At 63.4% G+C, this 22,546-nt stretch overlaps 3 protein-coding genes across 6 annotated transcripts; all 3 read right to left on the bottom strand.

Annotated features, from left to right (window-relative positions):
- Positions 1 to 333: 333 nt before the first annotated feature.
- Positions 334 to 14,896, bottom strand: U2AF2 (U2 small nuclear RNA auxiliary factor 2). Of its 2 annotated transcripts, XM_055410633.2 has the most exons (13): positions 14,647 to 14,896; positions 13,886 to 14,373; positions 10,277 to 10,412; positions 9,730 to 9,774; positions 9,393 to 9,496; positions 9,134 to 9,285; positions 7,904 to 8,020; positions 7,625 to 7,763; positions 4,628 to 4,707; positions 4,416 to 4,538; positions 4,158 to 4,256; positions 3,797 to 4,045; positions 334 to 1,072 (listed from the first exon to the last, which is right to left on the bottom strand). In XM_055410633.2, the coding sequence occupies exons 2-13, from the start codon at positions 13,932 to 13,934 to the stop codon at positions 938 to 940; spliced, it is 1,428 nt and encodes a 475-aa protein (XP_055266608.1). In that variant the 5' UTR covers positions 13,935 to 14,373; positions 14,647 to 14,896; the 3' UTR covers positions 334 to 937. The 2 variants fall into 2 exon arrangements, with proteins under 2 accessions (XP_055266608.1, XP_055266609.1); XM_055410634.2 differs by lacking the exon at positions 14,647 to 14,896 and having other exon boundaries at positions 4,170 to 4,256; positions 13,886 to 14,077.
- A 1,156-nt stretch (positions 14,897 to 16,052) lies between these two features.
- CCDC106 (coiled-coil domain containing 106) lies at positions 16,053 to 18,528 on the bottom strand. 2 transcript variants are annotated; one of them, XM_055410691.2, is made up of 5 exons: positions 18,390 to 18,528; positions 18,167 to 18,274; positions 17,903 to 18,079; positions 16,740 to 16,952; positions 16,053 to 16,369 (listed from the first exon to the last, which is right to left on the bottom strand). In XM_055410691.2, the coding sequence occupies exons 1-5, from the start codon at positions 18,409 to 18,411 to the stop codon at positions 16,053 to 16,055; spliced, it is 837 nt and encodes a 278-aa protein (XP_055266666.1). In that variant the 5' UTR covers positions 18,412 to 18,528. The 2 variants fall into 2 exon arrangements, with proteins under 2 accessions (XP_055266666.1, XP_055266667.1); XM_055410692.2 differs by lacking the exon at positions 16,053 to 16,369 and having other exon boundaries at positions 16,611 to 16,987.
- Positions 18,529 to 21,030: 2,502 nt separating this feature from the next.
- On the bottom strand, positions 21,031 to 22,546 carry ZNF581 (zinc finger protein 581). Of its 2 annotated transcripts, XM_055410715.2 has the most exons (2): positions 22,249 to 22,546; positions 21,031 to 21,646 (listed from the first exon to the last, which is right to left on the bottom strand). In XM_055410715.2, exon 2 carries the CDS (start codon positions 21,625 to 21,627, stop codon positions 21,031 to 21,033), a length of 597 nt encoding a protein of 198 aa, XP_055266690.1. In that variant the 5' UTR covers positions 21,628 to 21,646; positions 22,249 to 22,546. The 2 variants fall into 2 exon arrangements, with proteins under 2 accessions (XP_055266690.1, XP_055266689.1); XM_055410714.2 differs by lacking the exon at positions 22,249 to 22,546 and having other exon boundaries at positions 21,031 to 22,159.

Here is a 22,546-nt window from a genome sequence, read left to right as displayed (position 1 = left end):
CAAGCTCCGGGCCCCCGGACCACGCGTCACCGCCGGCGGTGCCTTGGGCGACCTGAGCTCTTGGGCCCGCCAGGCCAGCCGGCTGCCCGCCCATCGCCCTCCCCGCTGTCTGCTGGGCCCGTTCACTGCCCCCTGCTCCCCGGGGCCACGCCCAGGCCCGTCCCAGCGCGGCAGGCCACGCAGGCGAGTGTCACCTCGGCTGCGCCAAGGGCATGAGCACCCACGCCGGGGCAACAACTGGGGCTCCCGGAGCCGGGCCTCAGCCTGGGGCCCAGGGAACCCCAGAGACCTGGAGCACGAAGGGTTCACACACGGGACACGTTAACAGCTCCATAAAGTAAAATACAACAAAATGTTTAATGAGCAAATTCGTCTTAGCAAATATGAAACTGCCACAGAGAGGAGGAGAGGGACAGGGGCCACGGGCTGGGGGCAGGTCCGGGAGACTAGACAGAATCAACTACTAAGAAACCAGGAAACCAGGGCGAGGGCCAGAGGCCAGGAGGACGGGAGCTGTGGTCCTGAGAGGGAAGGGGCAGGAAACCGGGCCGGACAACAAAATTCAAAAGTTTGGCCATAAAATATAAACACGCTATGTTTCTACGGTGGGGAAGGGTAAGAGAAAGGGGGCATCCGGAAGAAGACGGCTTCAGGGAGGGGCTGTGGGGGTCCACCCCGCCCTGCTGTCACCCCCTCCCCGCCCTTCCCTCTGTGTCTGTGGGTGCGTGTGTCTGTGTGGGTCTGTGTGCGCACTTCCCCAGCCCCCGCCCCGCCCCAACCCCAGCCCACCCCCACCCTTAATTGCTGCCATTCCAGTTGCTGCCGGCTGTCATTCGGCTGTCACTCCTCTGCCCATCGTCTTCAGAGGGGGAAAACGGGGGGAGCAAGAGCGGGAGAAGCCCCCTGCCAGCTCCGCCCCTGCCCTCCCCCACCGCCTCTACCAGAAGTCCCGGCGGTGGTAAGAGTCGGGGTCACAGTATTTTGTGACGACCACTCTGTTGGCGAACTTGCGACCCGTCAGGCCCTGCATGGCTTTCTGGCAGTCAAACACAGAGGTGAACTCCACGAAAATCTGTAGGAACAAGACGCGGCTTGTGAAGACCCAGGCCTCTTAGCTCCCTCTCAGCAACCAGCAGCACCTACCCAAACCCAGAACTCCGCGGGAGGAAGAGGGCTGGAGAGCCGCCTCACTGCAGGTGCGGGGACATTCACCCAATACCCTCCAGCGCCCCAGGATCAAAGAAAGAGAACACAGGGACGTGGAGAGCAGAGGCAGGCTTGAGTCAAGAGCCCAAAGGGCAGGACACCGGGCAGGCTCAAGGAGAGCAGTCTACCTGCACCAGGCACCCCCGGGTGCTCCCCAGTCCCCAGGGGCCATGGTGTCTCCCCTAGACAAGGGATGAAATAAGAAAGTCTCAGCAATTAGTATTCACACCCAGGATGATTCCAAAGAAAAAACTTGAACCTTGATCTACTCAAGATTATCACCTTGCTTGAAGCAGCAGCTGACAGAACTGGAGGGAGGGGTGGACATAACCACCCTAATTCAAAACAAGGGGAAAGGGAGAATTCTAGAAAATATGGCCTAATGATTGCAGCCAAGAAATTAAAAGACGCTTACTCCTTGGAAGGAAAGTTATGAACAACCTAGATAGCATATTAAAAAGCAGAGACATTACTCTGCCAACCAAGGTCCGTCTAGTCAAGGCTATGGTTTTTCCCGTGGTCATGTATGGATGTGAGAGTTGGACTGTGAAGAAAGCTGATCGCCGAAGAATTGATGCTTTTGAACTGTGGTGCTGGAGAAGACTCTTGAGAGTCCCTTGGACTGCAAGGAGATCCAACCAGTCCATTCTAAAGGAGATCAATCCTAGGTGTTCATTGGAAGGACTGATGCTAAAGCTGAAACTGCAATACTTTGGCCACCTCATGTGACGAGTTGACTCACTGGAAAAGACTCTGATGCTGGGAGGGATTGGGGGCGGGAGGAAAAGGGGACAACAGAGAATGAGATGGCTGGATGGCATCACCGACTCTGTGGACATGGGTTTGAGTGAACTCCGGGAGTTGGTGATGGACAGGGAGGCCTGGCGTGCTTGATTCATGGGGTCGCAAAGAGTCGGACGCGACTGAGCGACTGAACTGAACTGAATGCTTCAACAAGCAAAAATGGGTTGCCGAAGAAAGAAAAGTCTGAAACCAACCTGCAGCGTTCTTATTTTGAGCAAACCAACTGTAAGAAAACATCTTTGAGACAGTAAGGGAACTCAAACATGCCTGGGTGGACAGATATGAACGGCAGTTTTGCTAGTGTACGAACAGTATCATATAGGTTTTTTAAAATAAAAATGCTTTAGTCCTCTGTTTATAGTAGTTGGACACATCTCCCTGGGATGTGTCCCCAGGGGGCACTGGGCAGTCCCAAGGGGCTCTTCACCAGCACACCGGGTATGGGACACAATGGCTCCTGGCTTGTGGAGGCAGGATAGGGCCCAGGTGGCAGCACAGACCCCAGATCCGAGACAACAGTGGCTCAGATGGAGAGCAAGCGCTCGAGTGACGCGAGACGCACTGTTTCAGTACAGAAACACAGAGGAGGAGATGGGAAACTGAAGGCGGAAATCAAGACTGCCAGCACCCTGGCATCCTGACACTGGCCAATGGGGCGCTCTGACCCGACTTCAGTAATATTCATATGGTCCCTATCACCCTGGCCGTTTTTCTACTCCTACATGTTTGAAAAGAATGATAAGTTTAGACACAAATCTCACAGGCGGATCCCAGAGACTGGGCAAGGTCTTTGCATCCATTTCCCCACCAACACATCTCCGCCCCCAGCTCATGGAGGCCCCTCCCAGGTGGGCCGCCCCTCTGCCCCGGGGCCAGTCCATCCAGAGACCCCAGACCCCACACTCAGAAAGCAAGTCCGTCCAGCCCCCTGCGCCCACAGCACCTTGCTGGGACCCCAGCCCCAGCATCGCCCCTTCCCCTCTGACCCGCTCATTTCCCTGCTTCTCAACTTTCGTTCTGCCCCATCACCCCAAGTCTGAGCATGTGATGACCCCCACCCCCAACACACATGGAGCAGACATAGGGTCCAGGCGCTAACATGCCTTCTCCCCATCTTCCTGCCAGACAACGGCAGACGGTTTGTCTGCAGAGCCCCGAAGACCACTCTGCCGTCACCCTGACCCTGGGAAGTCCTATCTCCTCAGGGCTGCACGCCCACCCCCATTCTACTTGAAGACCTCACCGAGGTCTCCCGCACCCGCTCCGCCTAACCCCGCGCCCTCAGTGCCGGCCGCCTGGGACCCTCTGTGGGCCTCACCACCTGCCAACCTTCCTGCTAAACCAGGGGGCCCTGCCCCACCCCCAGCCCCCCGGACACGCAAGTGAGCGGCTGGGGGGGTCACAAGGCACACATGTTCCCCGGGGGTGTGACGTGGTGCTGACACCGGGAATGGTGGCAGGACCAGTGCACCTCGGCGGGCCGAGAATCAGAGCCTAGAAACCAGGAAGCGAACTGGGAGGAAGAGCTGGCAGCTGCCAGATGAGCGCAGCAGAGGAGCTGGCCCGGGGACGGGGGCTGCAGCTGGGGGACAGCTTTCTGCACTGTGCGCCCCAGGACAGCCAACCAGGTGCACAGCGGCGCGCAGGAGCAGGCTTTGCGGCAAAGTCGCTTCGCTGCAGAGGAGCGCCTGCCCACAGCACTGCACCACTGCCTCACAGTGCCGGGGTCAGAGCAGCGTGCACGGGTGTGGGGGTGTGTGTGTGGTGTGTATGCGTGGGCACGCACCTTCCCGCAGCCGGGCACCTCCACGCCGTCCACGGGCCGCGGGATCTCGATGGACTTGACGAGCCCATACTTGCCGCACTCGTCACGCACGTCCTCCACGATCTCCTCGTACTCCTCGTCATCCAGCAGCTCCTCGGGCAGCACCATGTTCATCAGGCACAGCACCTCCGTCGGGTGCCCGCCCATCTGCACCTGCGAGCTCATCAGGCCAGGCACTTGCAAGGTCACGGGGGTCTGGTTGATGGTGCTCTGTGGGGGGCAGAGGTGGGGGTCACAGGGTGCCCGCCCCTGGCGCGGGGGGACCCGCCAGCACCCAGCCCCTCCCCGCCCCCAGTCCCCGAGCCAATAGAAGATGACGTGCCAGGGGGCTCACCAGCGTGGCATTCTTGGCGCCCACACTTGCCCTCTGGACCAGCAGCTTCTTATCTCCCAGCTGCATCCCGTTCAGCCCCGCGATGGCCTGTGGTGGGGCAGGGGGGGCCGGGGCAGGGAGAGGTGGTCGGGGTCAGAGCAGGGCTGCGGGGCAGACAGGGCACGGCGAAGGGGGAGAGCTGCGAGCCCCGCGCCCCGCCCTGAGGGGTGACCGCAGCAGGGCCGGGTGCACTGGGGCCGGGCTCACCTGGTCCGTGACGTTGATGTCCACGTACTCACAGAAGGCGTAGCCCTTGGAGAGCCCAGTGGCGCTATCCTTGACCAGGTTGAAGGCCTTGAGTGGCCCAAACGACGTCAGCAGCTCTTTCACCTGCACAGGCCAGGGCGCCGTCAGGTTTCAGGGCAGGCCGGGGGGCAGGGGGCAGGCCAGGGCACCATCAGCTTCTGGGGTGGGCCTACCTGGTCGTCGTTCAGGTAGTTTGGTAAGCCCCCGATGAACAGCTTGTGCGCAGAGTCCGGGACCACGGTGGACACAACTCCTGGAGGGTGGGGGGCGGAGCGGACAGGTTGGGATTCCCAGCACGGTCATCATGGGAACCTGGGGGCCATCTCCAGGAGGGCCCGCCTGACCGCCAGCCCCCTCCTCATGGCGCCCGACACCAGCAGGCACAGCCGCGCACTGGACTGGGTCAGTGACCACGCTCACCCCAAGCTGTGGGAGCTCTCAGCTCCCAGGGAGGGTCGCAAGCCACGGCCTTCCTTCCCGCTCTGGCCCCAACTCAGAGCCCACAACCCCACCTCCTAACCAGGGCTCCCCAGGGGCCCCGCCTGGCCCCCGTACCTCTGGGCTTGGCCCCATAGGACCCCGGGCCCAGTGTTCCGTGTCCGTGAGGCTGGGCTGTGCCCACTCCCTCAGCACTGAGCTGCATCCTGTGGTGGCCCCTCAGTGGAGCAGGCCTCAGGACCACCAGGCACCCACGGGCTGCACCCTCTGCTGAGTACCTCCCCCGGCCCCCGCCCAGCCCACTGGACTCCACAGCGCTGTCCTCCACCTCCTGGGTCCCGCACCCTGGCCGGCTCCTGACTGCATTCAAGGCCCACTGCGGCCGGCCGCCTGGCCTGGCCTGGCCAGCCTCTGTGACACAGTGCCGGGTGGCCCGGAGGACCAGAGGGGCAGCATTCCACCCGGAGCGAGGCTCCTCGTAGGGGAAGCGGGGCAGATGAGAACGACAGGCCGCCGGACTCCGGGCGGCCCAACATGGGGGAGCGCAGGCCACATCCTGGTCACCGCCACCCCGCCGTGGTCACAGTCCTGAGGCTGCCAAGAGGGCCCACGCCAGGTCGCATAATGCAGACTGAGGCTCCAAGCCGCCACAGGCAGCCAGAGCCCACGGCCTGCCCAGCTCTCCCGTGCCGGCACCAGCTCTAGCCTCACACGCCTGTCCTCCCCGCTCAGCTCTGAAGCCTCCCCAGGCCCCGCGGCGTCGCTGCCTCCTCGGCAGGAACCCTCGCTGCCCCGGCACCGGCCTGGCCCTGGCCTGCAGGACCCCCCACCCCCGGGAGAGGACGTAGCCCGGGGGGGAGCCTCCCAGGGCAGTCAGCCTCACCCAGAGCTGAGGGCCGAGTCTGGCCCCGACCACTGCAGACACCTCTGCACCACACAGACGCACAGCCTCAGGCCGCGCCCCTTCCATCCAGGGTCCTGAACTGTTCCTTCTCCAACCAAAAGCATCTGTTGAATTTTATCAAATGTGTCTCCCTGGAGCTTCCCAGGTGGCTCAGTGGTCAAGAATCTGCTTGCAAAGCGAGAGACCCAGGTTCGATCCCTGCGTCACGAATATTCTCTGCAGAAGCTAATGGCAACCCACTCCAGTATTCTTGCCTGGAGAATCCCATAGACAGAGGACACTGGTGGGCTACAGTCCACAGGGTCGCAAAGAGTCAGACACCACTGAGCAACTATCACTTTCATTTTCTCCCCTTCAATCATACAGTCAACTTCCTCGTTGGAGTAGAAAGGAAAATCAAAATATTGTGTTTACGATTTGCCTGGTGGTCCAGTAGTTAAGAATCCACCCACCAACTCAGGAGACAAGGGTTTGATCCCTGGCCCGGGAAGATCCCACTTGCCTGGGGCAACTAAGCCCACAGAACCCAACTACTGAAGCCCGAGCACCCTCGAGCCCCACGACAAGAGAAGCCACCAAAACAGGAAGCATCGCAACTAGAGTCCTCAAGCAGCAACAAAGACTCACATAGCGAAAAATAAAATTCAAAAAAACTCATTACAAAGAAACTTAAACCAGAAAATGCTTCATCTACAGACAGAATCTGGCTTTCTATCCCCTCCACAGCCCAGGAAGCACGCTCCCCGGTCACTGTGGCTGGACCCCCAGCCCCTCCATGGAGGCTGGAGGCAAATCCCAGGAGAGGAAACCAGCCACAGTAACAGAGCCAGGCTCCCACAGGGGAAGGGTGACAGGCAGGCCCGCGTGCAGTGGTGAGGCACCAGCTCTAACGCTGTACTACTGGACCGTCATGACACTGCCGCACCCACAGGGCATCCCCAGACAGTGCCTGGCACGGCGGGCTCGGGCAAGCCTGCATCAACAGGATGGTTAGGATGCATTCGGGTCACCAGGAGACATGGAAGCACATCCTGTGGCCTGATCCCCCCTGACACACGTGCACAGAAAACACGGCAAGTCAGCGGCAGCTCAGGGCCTCCCACAAGCTCCCGAGACTGCTGGCCTCCCCCACACTCTCAGCGGGGACCATGAGGCAGGTGGTCCCCAGGGACTGCCCTCGCTGGGCCCCGCGCCTCTGGCTTCACAAGGGGAGGAATGGACTGCTTCCAAACGGCGCCCTTCTGTGTGAACCTCAGCCAGCACAGCCTGTGTTCTCGACCCCTGGGTGTGGTGACGCCCCCGACACAGGCCCACCCCTCGGCACAGCCTGCAGGTCCGGTGTGGCCACGTGCCGCTCCTGCCCCGTCTGAGAGCTTTCCAGAATGACCTTTTGCACCATAAGTGTGACATGGCCCCCAACACAGCATCTGTGGACATTCAGGCCTGAGTGACAGAGGAGCTTCACCAGAGACAATGTGGCTACAAAGCACAGCGACTCTCCGGCCCATCAGAGAGCAGACTCTGGCCACCCAGGTCTGCTTTGCTGTCCACCTACCCAGATGGCACTGACCACGGTGGGGAAACTGGCTTCAAGCAAGGGGTCAGCAGAAGCCCCGAGACAGGAGAGAAAGGGACAGCCACCCATCAGGCCCGCAGAGGAGCTCAGTGGACATGCGGGCATCCACGTGGGCTCCGGGACGCTCACACTGACCCGGAGGCCCAGAGCATCCCACTTCTCCCAAGACCCTCGGCCTGCCCTGGCTCCCGACAGGCTGAGAGGCCCTGGGCTGACCCTGCGCACCCCTCAGGTCCCCCTGAGCCCACTCACCAGGCACGTAGACAGAAGGGTTCTCTGACATGCCCGGCAGGGGCTGGTAGTCATGAGGCCTGCGGATCTTCAGCGACTGACCCTGGAAGATGATGCCGTCAAAGGCCATGGCCTGGGTGGTCTCGTCCACTGAGCGGAACTGAAGGAAAGGACAGGATAGGAGGTGGTGAGGGGCAGGGCAAGTGGCCAGTCAGAGCCCACCCAAGACTGCCAAGACCGCAGTTGGGTGGCGAGCAGACCGCAGTGCAGAACGGCCCGGTGGGAACAAGGCCTCCTCACCTCTAAGAAGGCAAAGTTCTTATCCTGGTTAATCTGCACGGCCAAGACGGGGTTGCCGGGGGCCTGCGTCAGCCCCCCCAGGCGCATCTGAGCGTTGAAGAAATCCATCATGGCCTCCTGCAGAGGAGAGAGGAGACGGGGGGGGGGGGACGGGGAGGGGAGGTGGAGAGAGGAGGGGCAGGGTGAGAGAGGGAGACACAGAGGGGTGGGGGTGGGGGGGCAGTGGAGTCCGGGTGGGGGCAGAGAGCAGTAGTGGAAACAAACACAGGAGAAAGATGTTAAGAAACGGGAGTTGGGGGCGCAGCAGAGGAGACAGCCAGGGGCCAGAGGTGTGGGGACAGCCATGGGGCCCCAACCAGGGAAGAAAGGAGGTCGTCAGAAAAAAGCGGTAAACAAGAGGAGAGACGAAAAACAGAGACGGAAAGTGTAGAAGAAACATCCAGTGGCGACACAGGAGAGAAACGGCATGAAGTGGAGCAGCAGGCAGAACACATGGAGGGCCAGAGAGAGGGGTGGGAGGGGGCGCAGGGGGGAGGGGGGAGAGAAGAGTGATGTGGAGGGATCTGGTCCTGGAGTCGGGGGCTGGTTTATCAAATGCAGCAAAGTGCAGGTTGAGAAAGTCAGAATGGACCTTACTTGCCTTCGCCGATGGTAGCAAACTTTTTGTTGCTACGAGGGATCTCAGCCCCACAATATTTCACTTTAAAGAGAAATGGAAACAACTCTTTGATCTCGGGATTCTCGGGGGCGCCACGGGAAGGGGTAGGGAGAGGGGAGGGGACAGGAGCGGTGGGGAAGGGAGGGAGGTCAGGGCGATCAAAATCAGAGCAGCGACCATGGAGGGGTGGGGGAGAGGACGGGGAGGCGGCAGAGAACAGAGGTGTGTCAGAGAGACCGGGGGCGTGCGTCTGCATGTGTGTGCGTGTGCGTGTCTCCCTCTCTGTCTCTCTCCACATGGACTCGACCAAGGACTCGTGGGTACGTTATGTGTGTGCTTGATCCCTGGGCAGCTGGAGGAGGCTGGGGAGGGGAAATGGGAGAGGGAAGAGGAGGGAGGAGAGGGCCACCCAGCCCGGCCCCTGGCTGGCTCAACTCCATCGTCCGTCTGGGAGGGGGCCGGGGGGGCTTGCAGGCGCGGAGTCTGACCCGTGCAGGCTGGGGAGGGAACGGAGGGAGGGAGGAGCAGTGGGCACAGGAAGGGGCGGCGGCGGGGGCAGGGGAGGGCAGTACCTCGGTGATGCCGAAGGGGATGTTGCCCACGTAGAGGCGCCGGGCCTGTCTGGTCATCTGGCTCCCGACCACGGGCACCGGCGTCGGGGTCACAGCCAGACCGTCAGGGGTCATGGTGGGGAGCAGAGCGGTGGCTGGAATCTGACCCGCAGCTTCAAGAGGAACAGAGGGGGTCAGAAGACACGGGGGCGCTGCCGCGGTGAAGCCAGGTCTGCTGAGGGTCTCGCCCCCCCAGCCCCAGCCCAGGCGCGGAGCCCACCTTGCATGGCCTTGTACTGCATGGGGGTGATGTGCTCGAAGCCCGGCGGCGGCACGTCCCAGTATTTGCGGACCTTCTTCTTCTTCTCGTGGCGGGGGGAGCGACTGGGGGAGGCGGGAGGGGAGAGCGGGGCGGGACGACCTCAGTCTGACCAAAGGCGGGCCTGTGGGCCCCCCAGGCTCCCCTTGGCCCCCGGCTCAGCTCTCAAGAAGAGAGAGGACGCGATCAGGGATGGCCGTTCCGGGCAGGGGACTCTTCCCGGTGCTCGGGGGCGGATGAGGACAGGGCTGGGTGCGCGGGGGAGGGCGTGGGGGGAACGGGCAGAAGAGACGCTCACATCAATCCACCGTGCTCCTCTTTAGCGCCTCTGGTCAAAGGTTTGCTGGGGGTGGGAGGGAAAGGTGTGGGGAGGGGTGACTGGGGACCCTCGTCTCCCCCACACACCGCACCCCCCCGAGGGCACTGAGCCCCAGGGCTGGGGCAGGGCATCGCCCCCAAGCCCCCCAGCCATGACAAAGGGAAGAAGGGCCAGGCAGACCACCTTCTAGAAGCTAGAGAGGCTGAGGTGGGAGAAGGTGGGAGAAAATGGGGCGCCACCCACCCGCCCTTCCACTCGGGGCAGAGAAAACGGGGCAGTCTGGGAAGGGAAGAGGCGTCAAAGCAGAGAGCTGTCCCGAGACACGCTACCCTGCCCTAGGGAGGCAGAGCACAGCCAGGGAAGCCGAGGGAGAACTCAGAGCAGACGGCGGAAGGAGGGCCCTGACCCCAGACTCGCCCCCGGAAGCCCCCGCAGAGAGAAGAAAGCGGCCAGAAAGGACAGCTGAGCCCCCAGCCCCGCGCGGAGAGGGGCCCGCGGCCCGGACGCATCCCCGCCGCCCTGGTACCTGCGGCGCCGCCTGTCCCGGGAAGCGCTGCGCTGGTCCCGGTTGCGGCGGTCGCGGCTCCGGCTGCGGCGCTTGCGGTCCCGGCTCCGGGAGCGGCTGTGGCTGCGCTTGCGGTGCCGGTTCTCCTTGTCGCGCTCTGCGGGGACAGGGCCGTGAGCTGGGCGGGGGCAGCCCGGCCCGCCCGCCCCCGAGGCCCGCCCCAGCCCGGGAGGCCACCCCCAAGGGGAAGGGCTCGCAGAGGGCGGGGCGGCAGGCTTCCTGTCCACGCACGAGGAGCCCGAGGGCCCTGGGGGCCGGGCGCGAGCAGTTACCTGAGGGGACAGGGCCTGGCAGGGCCCCGGGGCGTAAGGTACCTGAGTCTGCTCAGGAGGAGCTGGGGGGCCAGAGAAGACAGAGGAGGCTGGCTCCTGGTCCCCCTCCAGGGCTGAGGGGCCTGACCCAGGGTCGTCCCTGAGAGGGGCAGGGCTAGACGCTGGGGAATCAAGAGACCCAGTGATGTTTTCCTGAAGGGACCTGGCGACCCCTCAGGAGTCCTCCTCAACCAGCCGGCCCGCGCAGCCCCAGGGGGCGGGGCACCCACCCGTTCCCGCCCACCAAGCGAAACGCCCTCCTGGAGGCCCCTCCCACAGCCCCCCCGCGTCCAGGAGGCAGGAGCTGGGTGGGCACTTCGTCCAGAGCGCCCCACGGCCGCTACAGCCGGGACCTTCAACCTCCCCTACTTCGCCCAGCAGCCCGCCACCCTCCTACCCAACGCGGTCTGTAGTCCAGTCCCTCGGTTCAAAGAGGCCACTGGTTCTTCCACTATGCTAGACCAGCCCTCAGACTCCAGTTCAATTTTACCAGGAGGCGGGGGCAATAAAGAAAGGCTATCAAAGCCTCATGGGTACTGCTTCAACTCTCCTGCTCTTCCGATACAACTACCCGCGAACTTTTATAAAATGAGTTTTAACACTAAAACAAGCTACATACATACCCGGAAAAGATAAAAACCTCGTTGCAAACGTTCAGATGCTGTCTAAAACAAGACTCTGCTGGTTTTACTCCCCGGGTTACTATGGGAAAACACTTGGCTGGGGGGTGGGTGGGGGATCTCGCTCACAAGAGATGAGAAAACTGAGGCTTAGGGAGATTACGTGACTTGCCCTGGCCAAAAAGCCTGGATACACACGAGGCCTGTATGTAAACCCTGAAAAGTCAAGGGCAGCTAAGCAGGGGCAATACCTCTAAACACGAAACAGGCAGACCCATTAGGACCTGGCTGGAGCCACTAGTGATGGTGGAATCGCCGCCTCAAAGATGAAAAGACTATACGTGAAAAACATAAGACTGGTACCAGGAGGAAACAAGGGGGACGAGCAAGCAGTGTGAGGAGCGTCCTGGCCCTGGGAAGGGCACAGACGACAACGACTCTGGGCCTCTGGCTCCCCACTGCTAAGACGGGCAGAGACCTTTCCCTGCAGCTGAGGCTCAGAAACAGACAAGCAGACAGAGGTGGTCACACAGGAAGAAGTGGCGCCCTCCGGGTGTCGTGGACACAGACAGGGAACCCAGGGCTCAGGGGCTGAGGCCTGGAGGAGGCAGGACCGCCAAGACAGACTCGGGGACAGAGCAGCACGTGGGCAAAGCTGCCCCGTAAGGCAAGGGTAATCCCTGCCCCCACCCCAGATAAAAAAACAGTCATCCAGCACACATGAGAACAAGAAGGGAGCTCCGGCTGCTCTAAACGCCACGGCCCCGTCATTATGGGAACAACTCGCCAACCCCAGGGACGTGCCCAGGCTGAGGGCCTGGCCTGCCAGGGCAGAGGGGACACCCAGGTAGAGACCAGAGCGTGGGTGTCAATGCCGCAGGGCAGCTCCATCAGCTCTGGCTGTCCAGCCTGGTAGGACGCGGCTCTGCAGCCCCGCAGACTCAGGGGCCGTTTCAGCTATCCTGCACAAAACCGTGCAACAGCAACCAAACCTCTAAACCTATTTTCTCGTCTTACTTAAATGACGCTCGCGGGCACCCCCAGGTGTACGGCTTGGGGACATCTACAGGAAACGCGCCTCCACACTTCCTCCCTGAGTGAGCCCTTACACTACGGACGATTTCACCGTTGAAAACGTATCACTTATTGGTCACTTAAAGGAGGCCAAGCCACATGCCACACACTGTCGGCATGTTGCCCCGCTGAATCTCAGCTCTGCCTCTGATCAGCTGAAATCTGAGAAAATTTTATTCTTGAGCCTATTTTCTCCTCTGCGAAGGGCAAGAAATCACTTCAGCCTCACCGAGCTGTTACAAGAACCCACTTAGGAAAACTGCAGAAGAGCTTAGCAATGTGCGTGACACGTGGTGAATGCCGTAAACTAAACTATCATTACTATCATCTACTAATTCCAACGTTCTAGCAACCAAAAAAAAAAAAGCAGTCTCCTACACGAGGGAAAAATAGGCCCACAAATACTCAGTAACTAATTAGGTGCTAGAAGCCGCGTCTGCTCCCCTCCAAAGCCCGTTCTGTTAAGCAGTGCATTATGTATGTGACAGACAACCTATGGGTACGCTTCCCCAGACACAGGCCACTGATCCAGCCACCCCCTCCCCAACTTCAGGCTGGGCCGAAAGGGGAATCCCAGAGCCCCTCACTCGGCGCTCCACACACAAGCAGAGTAAGCCTCAAGCCCGCCACCTTCCCTCGATCTAAGTTTAAGTTTTTTCACTCTCAAACCGCATTAAGAAGGCAAGGAAACCTGCTAACTGTCCTTCACCTCTCCCAGCGCTAACGTTCTTGGGGTCCCCAAACTAATCACGGCCCCGTGCTTGGACTCTGCGTCTCCCGAGGGGGACGCGCCTCCCAGCCTCCGAAGTGAAGCGAGCCCCCTCCTAGCTCAATGCCCAAGAGTCTGCTCCACGCTGAGATTTAGGAGATTGGCGCGATCGTGCAGGCCGTGGGGAGCGATGACAGGCAAACACCCCGCACTGCGACCGCCGGGGGAGCCAGGGCCCCGAGAAGAGGTGCAAGGGTGCGGGAGGGGCACGGAGCACGGACAATGCGGCCTCTTCCACCGGCGCCGACCCTGGCGCCCGACCCCAGCGGCCCGCGGGACCCCGGCGGCCGGTGAGCAGGATGAGGGGCAAAGGCTCCGGGGCGAGAGGTGCTCCCCACGCGGCACTGCCAGCGCCCACGTGAAGGGGGACCTACAACCGCCATTTTGGAACAAAGGGGGCGTGGAGAACCAGGCCGAGGACCCAGCCGGAAGCGGAAGTGCCAGGGCGTCGGGAGAAAAGGAGGAGTTGCGGGACTCATCTATACAATTTCAAGATTAAAAAACTCCTAAGTCCGTGAGGTGACACCAGGAGAGCCTGCCGCGCCGGCGCCGCCTCCAACGCGGACCACTCCGGGCCCGGAGCGGAGCGCATGCGTCCGGGCCCGCGCCCGCCGCCCCCTCCCCGCTGCGCGCGGCACGCCGGGCGGTCACGTGAGCGAGGCGCGCGCTGCGGGACGGGAAGGGGGGTGCGCCGCGCGGCCCTGAGAAGAGGGGAAGCGACGGGGAAAATGGCGGGGGACACGGAGGGAAGCCAAGAGCCGCCCCGCCCGCTGCCCCTCTCCCCCGGCGCTCTCACCTTGCTTATTCTCGTTGAGCTGCCGCTCGAACTCGTCGAAGTCCGACATGCTGAGGCGGCCGCGTAGGGCGCTGTGCAGCCTTCGCTTCGCCTTGCCGCGCGCCCGCTCCGGCCGCTTCGGCTACTTCCGCCGCTAGCTTCGGCTACTTCCGGCCGCCGCCGGCGCTCCGCCGCCTCCTACCTAATCAAGGGCTGGCTGCCCGCCCCGCCCCGCCCCGGCTCCGCCCCCGCCCCTCCCCTCCCCGCCTGCGCGCCCGCGAGGTGCCCCTCCCCCCAGGGTCTGACTCCGAAACGCGTCGGCTATTTCCGGACCGTAGAGGAAGGCGTCCGGAGCGGTGACTACGGCTGCTTCCGAAAATACCCGAAGTGACGGTTTCACGGACTCTCCCAAGTTTTCGTAACTTTTCGGGTATTAGCTCTTCCACGTTCGGATGTTTTCGGAGGTCCTCGCGTTCCTCTGCACCCGGCCCCCTCTAAGAATCCGGCTTCTGAAAATTCAAACCGTCCTTTTGACTGCTTGCGCTGATTCTCCCCGCTCTTCTTCGCAGGCCCAGTCCAAGCGAATCGGCTACTTCCGACAGTCCTAACCGTCCCGGATTCGGCACTTTCCGAAGGTTTCCGGTGCTCGCCTTCGGACCCAGCCAGAGATCAAGCTGTTTCCAAACTTCGGCTCCTTCCGGAAATTCCAGTGGCACCCTCCTGCCCTCCCGGAGAAATTCGGCTCCTTCCGCCACCACTTCGGGTAGACCCCCCCCACTCACGGGTGACAGCTTCGGCTTTTTCCGTCAGCGCTTCGGCTCCTTCCGGCTCCGGGAACCGAAAAGGGAGGGAGGACGGAGGCGAGGTGGGTCAGAGGAGAGGAAACGGAGAAGGGCAGCGTCCCAGCTCTCGGCACCTGACTCTCCGGGTGGGGAAAGGGGAGGAAAAGAAGGGCCGGTCCTGCGGAGGGCCTAAGAAGGCTGCGCGAGACAAAAGCAGCCAGCGGGGTAGAGAGTGCGCGCGGCCGCTGCGGAGGTTGCCAGCGCGGCTTTGTGCGCCTGCGCAGGGTGAAGGGGGGGGGGGGCGAGATGGGCTTCTGCGCCTGCGTAGACGTCGATCTGAGGCGAGGTTTCTCAGCTGCTCCAGAAAGGCCCGCCACCCCCGCTTCCAGAGCCCTCAGCGCGCGTGCGCGAGTCTTCCCCGTCCCCGGGGGAGGGCACCGCATTCCCGACCGTTAAGCTAGGCCGCCCCTCTACTAGTTGCCGTGGCGACCGTACAAGCGCGCTCGCCCCTCCCGTCGCGCAGGCGCCGCGAGCGACGCAGCGGACACTTCCGGGAGGCGGATAATCTCGCGATACCGCCTCCTGGATACCGCCTCCTGGCGGGGTCCTCAGCTCGAAGGTTCCCGGCTGCCCTGGCAGGCCGCCTCCGCCGGAGGTCATGGAGTCCCTCGTCCTGCCGCCGCGCCTCTGGTCCCAGAAGCCCAGCGGGTGCTGCCCCGCCCCCGAGTTCCCCAGGGCACAGCTGCCTCCCCTCCCACCCCTGCCCTTGCGGGGGCTAATAACACCCTGTCTCGCCGAGTTCCCTGGCTCCCGCCTGACGGTCCGCGTTCCGGCATCCCCCAGAGCCCCCGTCACCGTCCCCGCGGCAACGGCCACCCCCTGCCCAGGAAAAGGCCGGGGCCTAATTTATTCCAAATCTGATCGTCTTTTTTAATTTAAATTCTCATAATAGCTCTGTCTCACGTGGACTCGGGCGGTGCCAAGAGGAGGGTGGGAAGCTCGCTGCGGGGCTGGGGTGCGGACGGGGTATGTACAGTGGCCTCGCCCCGCAGGGTCCCGCAGTCTTCCCAGGAGGGAGGGCCCAGCGAGGGCAGGACGGTGCCGCTCAGGTGCGGGGGTGCCAGTGGTCAGGGAAGACAGAACCAGGCCCTGGATGGTGGTCCTCTTGGAAGCGTGATCAAGCGAGGACCACCCCCAACCCAGGGAAGGCGGAGGGCAGGGTGGACGCTAGGGCTGTGAGAGGCCCAAGGGACAGACCTATATACAGGGGGCCTGGGGAGGGGGTGGCGGTCCGCGCGGAAACAAGCCGCCCTCGTGGGGGCCCACCGCCCCTGCACACACCGGCCCCGCGCGCCGGGCGAGGGAAGCAGGGCCGGAGGGCGGGCGCCGGGCCGGGTGGGGTGGGATCACCGCTTGAAGCGGTACGTGATAGGAAGCAGCAGCTTGCTCTTCTTGAGGGCCTGCACCTTCTTGAGGGTCTCCTCGTCCAGGGCCAGGAAGCAGCGGCGCGAGTACTCGAGCAGGCGCTCCTTGGAGGGGTCGAACTCGCCCACCTCGGCCAGCTTCTCCGGGGCCACGATGAGCAGCTCCGCGATGGGCGTGGTCAGCGCCACCGTGTTGCGGTCCACTCGGTGGTGCTCGAAGGCCCGAGACATGCTTTTCAGCTTCTGGAAGGTGCCCAGGATCTTCTTGTAGCGGCAGAGCACCCCGTCTGCGTCCTTCACTGCAAGCCGAGGGCAGGGGAAGAGAATTAGGGGTACAGAGACGGGGGTGGGGGCAGAAAAGGGGAGCAGGAGGACCAAGAGGCCAGCTGTGAGTTACAGAAGGCTGGGGAACGAGAGACAGGCGGGCCCGGGGAGGGCCCGCATGCGGGGAAGGGCCGCAGTCCTCCCAGGCCATTGCCGCCTCCCCGGGAACCTGAGGCTCTGGAGAGGCAGCTGCGAGGGTGGGCCTTAACTCCAGGATTATAAACCTGGACCACCCACGGAGGCCCGGACAGTCAACCAGGTCTGATCTGATCTGATCTGCCGATGGGGGGGGGCGGGGAGAGGGGAGCTCACACAGACCCCCAGCCCCGCGCGTCCCCCATTCACCCCGCTGCCTCTCCCGGGCCTTGGGCTTGCCAAAGCGCCGCTGGCCTGGGCCTCCTTTCTGCTTCTGCCTCTTCCTCTCCACGGTGCTGCCTTCTTCAGATGCTCCGCTGAGCGAGGAGGCGGCCGACTCAGGGTCTGAGGCCTCGCCCCCGGTCCCCCCTCGGCCATCCCCCTCGACCCGCCGAGGCCCGGGCTTCCCCCGGCAGTGGTCGTCTGGAGAGAGGCGGGAAGACACGCACACGCATGAACTGCGGAAACAGGACAGCGAGGTGGCGGGCGGCAGGTCACAGAGTCCCCGGGAAAGGGGTCCCCCAGGAGCAAGTGCAGCACAGATGCCCAGTTGAACACAGTACACTAGGCAGGGATTTGGGGGTCCTGGGTGGGCCGTGGCTTGAGGATGCTCAGACTTGGTGCAAGAGGTCTGGGGGAGGGGCCCAATGGACCAGGCCAGTACCACGGGGACCTCAGGAGAGTGTGATTTTGTGGGGTTCTCACAGTGGATGAATTTTCTGGGGACCCAGTGAGGCCTCCAGAAGAGTGGAGGCAGGCAAGGCCTCACTGGGGGTGTGTGGTTCAGATGCGGAGAGAAATAGTCTCTGGGTCTAATCCCCTGGGAGGGGCATGCCCCGCCCTCACCCAGACTGGGAAGCTGCCCAGGTTCTGATGCAGGCCCTCCCTCCGACTGCGGATTCAGGGGCCCCGCCACTGACCATCCTGCGTGGGTTTCCCCAGCAGCAGGGGCAGAAGGTGGTAGGCCCCAGCAACCCAGGCTAGAGGTGGTGCCAGAGCACAGGGGTCCCAACTGAGGTAGGTGTTGAGAAAAACCGCAGGGCCCTCGCCCTGACTCTCAGATGACTTCCCAGAGAGGGAAGTGGAAGCTTTCGAGGGAGCCAGCCAGGAGTTGACCACCAAGGAGGGTGAGGAGAGGCTGGATCCTCCAGGCCACTGCTAAAGATGTGGGGCAGGAAAGCCTCCGTGGGGAGAGGTCAGGGCAGTATTCAGGACCCAGACAAGCAGGCCACAGTCCTGCCCATCAGCGGAAGGACTGGAAGGAGGCTGGGCTTGGAGCCCACGGAGAGCCACCAAAGGAGTGTGAATGCAAGGGCGCGGCGTCCCTGAGGAGGGTGGAGCTGGGTGCCCTGGGGAGGGGGGAACACCCTCACCTGTGTCCAGGCGGGCAGAGGAAATGAACTTGTCCAGCTGGCACCGCAGGAAGTCCCGCTCCTCCTCCAGGTCCTCAATGCGTTTCTGCAGCCAAGAGTTCCTCTCCAGGGCTAGATGCAGCTGGGCCCGGACGCCGTTCATCAGGGCCGCTGTCGGGGAAGCAGCCTCTGCCGGCTCTAGGGGCGGTTGGCCCTGGTCACACCCCAGGCCTCAAGGACCCTGGCTGCACCCCACGGGACTCAGTCCCCCTCCAGTCCACTCACCCTCGAAGTTCCCCTGAGAGGGACTCAGGCTGTAAAAGATCTGCGAGTCCAGGTGGGGTGTCTCATCGAAGGGGATGGAAATCTCCAAGGCCTCGCTGTCCTTCTTCACTGGTGGAGAGAGGCCAGGCTCACCCAAGGGAGTTCCCGGGGCCTCGGACCAGCCCCCAGTCAGGGAAGAAAGGGCAAGGACCGGGGTGGGTGGAGGAGGGCCCTGGTTCCTCACCTGGCCTCCTCCGGCTGTTCATGGCACGGCCTTCTGCAGACCCCGGCAGCTGAGCACCTCAGGGCCACTGGACAAAAAGGGCAGCCACAGATGGAGGAACACAGACGGGCTTCTGGGGGGGCATTCTGGGGGACCTGGGGCTCTCGACGTGGGGAGGGCTGTTTGAGGGCCGGGACTCGTGGGTCTGACAGAGGCGGGGCAGACTGAGGACATCTGGGATTACAAATTCCTAGACTCTAGGGAGTGGGGGGCTGGAGGAAGGAGGACCCGTGGGGTAGACGGAGCAGGGTTCTCATGATCGAACTAGGCCGACAGGGTCTCGACATGGGTCACCGGCCTGGGAGAGAGTGCCCCAACTTCCAGGCGCAGGGTGGGGACCCCAGCCACGGGCGGGCCTCCCCGCCCACGGGCAATCTCCGGGCTCGTGCGGGCGAGCACAGGCCTGTCGCCCTCGGGGGGCTGGGCGCGTGCGGCGCGAGGGAAGGTCACGCGTGGAGATGTGCCGCCCCCGCCCTTTGTCTCGCGGGCGGCGGCGAGTGGTCCCCGCGGGAAATGCGCCTGGCCGCAGGTGCGGACGCGGCCACCACCCTCCCAGTGGCCGGGGGCCCCCGCTCACCCACCCGCGCGCGGAATCCGGCCCGGGGACCGACGGCGGCGGCGCCCATGCCCAGCGCCGGGGAGCGTCTGCAAAGAGTGACGGGGAGCGAAAGGAAGCGACCACCCACCCGCGGGCGGGGCGGAAGCGGCGGTGAGTCTCGGAGACGGGCGACGAGGAGGGCCGTCAGCCGGGGCCGCGCGGCGCGCAGGTGATGTGCCTCCCGCCGGAGTCCCAGGTCCCCAGTGAGCTGGCCGTTTGCGGCGGAGACCCGGGCCGTACTTGCGCGATGGCCCCTTGCAGCACTCCCCCGCCCTCGGCGAAGGCTGATCAGGGAACGTCACGAAATTCCCAATTCCTGGAGAGCTGGCAGCGCCCGGGGTCACCCGGGTAGGGGTGAGGAGGCGCCTGGTGGGGTTTGGAAGAGGCAGGGAGACTTAGGGAACAGCCAGGAAAGTTGAGGATCCCCTTAAGAGAGATGTTGGGAATTGGCCGGGGTGGACCCCCGCGACCCGCTCCTGCATCTCCCCTAGGCTGAGCACGCAGGACCCCAGGCTTCCCGGGGCCCTGGAGTAATGAATTACCCCTCCCCGAAAATAAAGGCCTAAAAACCATTCCCTGCCCCCGTGTTACTAAGAGCAGGCTTTGCAACTTTCGGACCTAGATCCCAGTCCTGGCCGCTCCTTCGCAGCTTCGGTTTTCTAACCTGTAAAGTGGGGCGATTATAATCCCTTTTAGGTCTGTTGTGGGGATAGGACGATAAGACACGCAGAACGCTCAGCCCAGCATCTGGCCGAGGCCAGAGCTCAAGCTCGGGGCCCTAGGAGTGTTACCTGGAGTCAGATTATGGGACGCTCCTTCTGTAGGAGTAGAGACAGCTGGTTTGCTCCTCCACCCAACAAGAGGTCGGAAGAAGAGATTAGGCCCCGCACAGTGCCTGACACAACTCCAACACGCCAAGAAAACTCGGTGAGAGGGCAGGCGTTATTCGGCTTCTGCCCCAGCGCAACCTGCCTCTCCTCGCTCTCTCCGATAGCTTGCGTGCTCCAGAATTCCTAGCGGTGCTTAAGAGAGCAGCGCTTTTTAACCCTGCAGCTGGAGTGTCGAACCTTCTTGGCCACACACCCCTCCTACTCACTTCACTACCGGTGTCAAAACGTGCAGGGGGAGGTGCCTGCCCTAGTTCGGTGTCTTTAACATATTCGTGTGCAGAAAATTGAATATGGTAGAATGAAATCTGTAATCCGCAGTCTAAAAAATGAAATGGGGGGGGGAAATGAGAGCCCTGCACGCAGAAGTAATTATTGTTAAACCTTTGTTTTGCATGTATTTTTTGTATCTGTATACCAGGTTGCCGTATAAAATGTGTTTCTTACAATGGGTCATGGTTTTTAGAAAGTTAAGATTAAAAACATTCTGCCTCAATGACACAGGTGGTCAGGAGCCAAGCTCGGATGAACCCCAGGACAGGCCAACCTTCCCATTCCCCAGCCAGGTGGGCCAGACACTTGCGAAGTCTGCCCGCCAGGCAGTGGGCAGAGACAGTCTCCCAGAACCGACCTCGCGTGCTCAAAGTGGAACACGTGTTTACTGAGTGTCCAGTCTCCATCTCTGGCTGGGGAGTGGGAGGCAAATCTGGGGCCCTTTCCCCCAGCATCGCACGCCGGGGGCGGGTCTCAGGAAGACAGTGCAGATTCCTGATGGCCCCCAGGCACAGTTTTCAGGCCCGGAACGGTACCACATGGCACTCTTGCCCCCACCCGGCCCAACCCCGCCAGTCTGGGCTCAGTCATGGAATCGCTGGTGTCTCTGAGGTTAGAGGGTTCCATTCAGGAAACGTGGGGTCTTGTTCCCATCTTATCTCCCAAACACCCGGAGATGACTGCAGGACTTCTCCTTAAGGGCGGGTCGGCCTCCCCGCGGCGGTGAGTCTGTGTTTGTGTCCAGGGACCCCTGGTGCTAGCCGGCTGTCTGAGTACGACAGGTGTCCATGTGCACCCCCCCTCCCAGAATCCCGCGGTACCTGGGGGGGCCCCGCAGCCTGGTTCAGGGGTGCTTCCACCTCGTGTGCTTCTGAAGCGTGTTCTGCTCCATGAACCGGCGCGGGCAGTGCGGGCACTGGTAGGGGCGCTCCCCGGAGTGGACCCGGCTGTGCTGGGCCAACTCGCCCGCCTCTCGGAAGCGGCGAGGGCAGAGCGGGCAGCCGTGGGGCCGCCCGCCGCCTGCCCGGTGAATGGAGTGGTGGCGCGCCAGATGGCTGGCCCGCTTGAATGCCTTTCCACAGGTGTCACACTCGAAGGGCTTCACCTCTGAGTGGGTGATGCTGTGTCGCTGCAGGTAGGACATGTACTCGAAGACCCGGGAGCACACGGGGCAGCTGTAGCATTTTTTCTGGGCCGACGCCCCATCGGGCCCGGCCTCCCTCTGCGACTCCTCGTCCACCAGCACGGTGTACGGGACGCCCTGGGTGTCTATGAGCAGGTAGTGGTTGGGCCTGGAAGAAGAGGGCGAGGTCTGGGGACATCCTGTGGAGCAGGAAGGTCCGGGCTCCGGGGACCCGCCTGTCCGAGGGGGAGGGGCCTGCATGGCCTCAGCGGAGGGAAACGCCGGGGGCCGGGGGCCGGGGGCCGGCAGCACCAGCATCCGGAAGGGTGGCTGAGGCCTGGGGGGTGGGAGACAGGACGAGGAGGTCACACGGAGGCGGGAAGCTCGGCCCCACGAGCTCCGTCCTTCCCGCTCTGCGTGCCCTGCTCCGGACCGCCGCATCCTCTGCAACGCTACCCTGACTCCGTGACCCTCTGAGGCTTCCAGGCGCCCCCTCCTCGAGACACCTCTCCCTTCTTTTCCACCGCCGACCGCAGGCGCGGGATCTCTTTGTGGCTGTTTACCCACTGTGTGCCCTCAGCTCACAAGTCGCCCGCAGGCCCCACCCATCAGGCCTCCAGGCCGCTGACCCGGCCGTGTGGGTCAGTGCCCGCTCCGGGCGCCCCATCGGTCTGCGCCCGGGCCCTCTAGGGTGGGCAGCCGCGTCGGGAGCCCTATGTCCTCCCCCGGCCCCGGCCCAGGCCCCCAGTGCGTTCCGTCCAGGGCACGCCCTCCCGCCCCCACTCCCGGCGGCGTGCCCGCGCTCCGCAGGCCTCCGCCCAGGCCCGGGCCCGGCCTCTCCGCGCGCCCTGCCCCGCCCCGCGCTCCGGGCCCCGCGCGCCCGGCCCCGCCCCGCCCCGCGGCCCGCTCCAGCTCCAGCCCGCCTCCCGGCCCCCGTACCCGGTGCAGCAGCCTCTCCGGTCCGGGTGGCTCCTGATCGGCCCCGAGCTCCCCGCGTGGGTGCAGACGGCGGCGGGCCGGGGCGCTCGGGGCGTCCCCCGGGAGCTGGCGGCGCCGAGGAGGGGCGGAGAGGACCGGGGAACGGAGGAGAGGGTCCAGGGCAGGGCGGTGGGGGCGGGGCGCCCGGGCCGCCAGGAAACGGCTCCGGCCGGAAACGCGCGCCGAGACGGCGGTTCCCAGGTGCTCACGGTCCGGTTTCACCACCCGCGCCCGCCCCAGCCCCGCAATTAAGAGCCCT

This window comes from Moschus berezovskii, chromosome 22 (assembly GCF_049115385.1).
Source record: "Moschus berezovskii isolate FMDL1 chromosome 22, NW_MosBer_1.0, whole genome shotgun sequence".
NCBI lineage: Eukaryota > Metazoa > Chordata > Mammalia > Artiodactyla > Moschidae > Moschus > Moschus berezovskii.
The sequence above is the reverse complement of the archived record's forward strand: the minus strand, read 5'-3'. Positions and strand labels throughout refer to the sequence as shown.

Coding starts and splice junctions, on each gene's coding strand:
- U2AF2 (XM_055410633.2), bottom strand. CDS start 13,934: ATGTCGGACTTCGACGAGTTCGAGCGGCAGCTCAACGAGAATAAGCAA. Junction 8,021..9,133: donor TCCCCTTCGGCATCACCGAG/GTACTGCCCTCC, acceptor TCTCCTCTGCAG/GAGGCCATGATGGATTTCTT. Junction 4,708..7,624: donor CCCTTCTGTCTACGTGCCTG/GTGAGTGGGCTC, acceptor CCCACCCTCCAG/GAGTTGTGTCCACCGTGGTC.
- CCDC106 (XM_055410691.2), bottom strand. CDS start 18,411: ATGAACAGCCGGAGGAGGCCAG. Junction 18,275..18,389: donor GAACAGCCGGAGGAGGCCAG/GTGAGGAACCAG, acceptor TCTCTCCACCAG/TGAAGAAGGACAGCGAGGCC. Junction 16,953..17,902: donor CTCTGCCCGCCTGGACACAG/GTGAGGGTGTTC, acceptor GCCTCTCTCCAG/ACGACCACTGCCGGGGGAAG.
- ZNF581 (XM_055410714.2), bottom strand. CDS start 21,750: ATGCGGCGGTCCGGAGCAGGGCACGCAGAGCGGGAAGGACGGAGCTCG.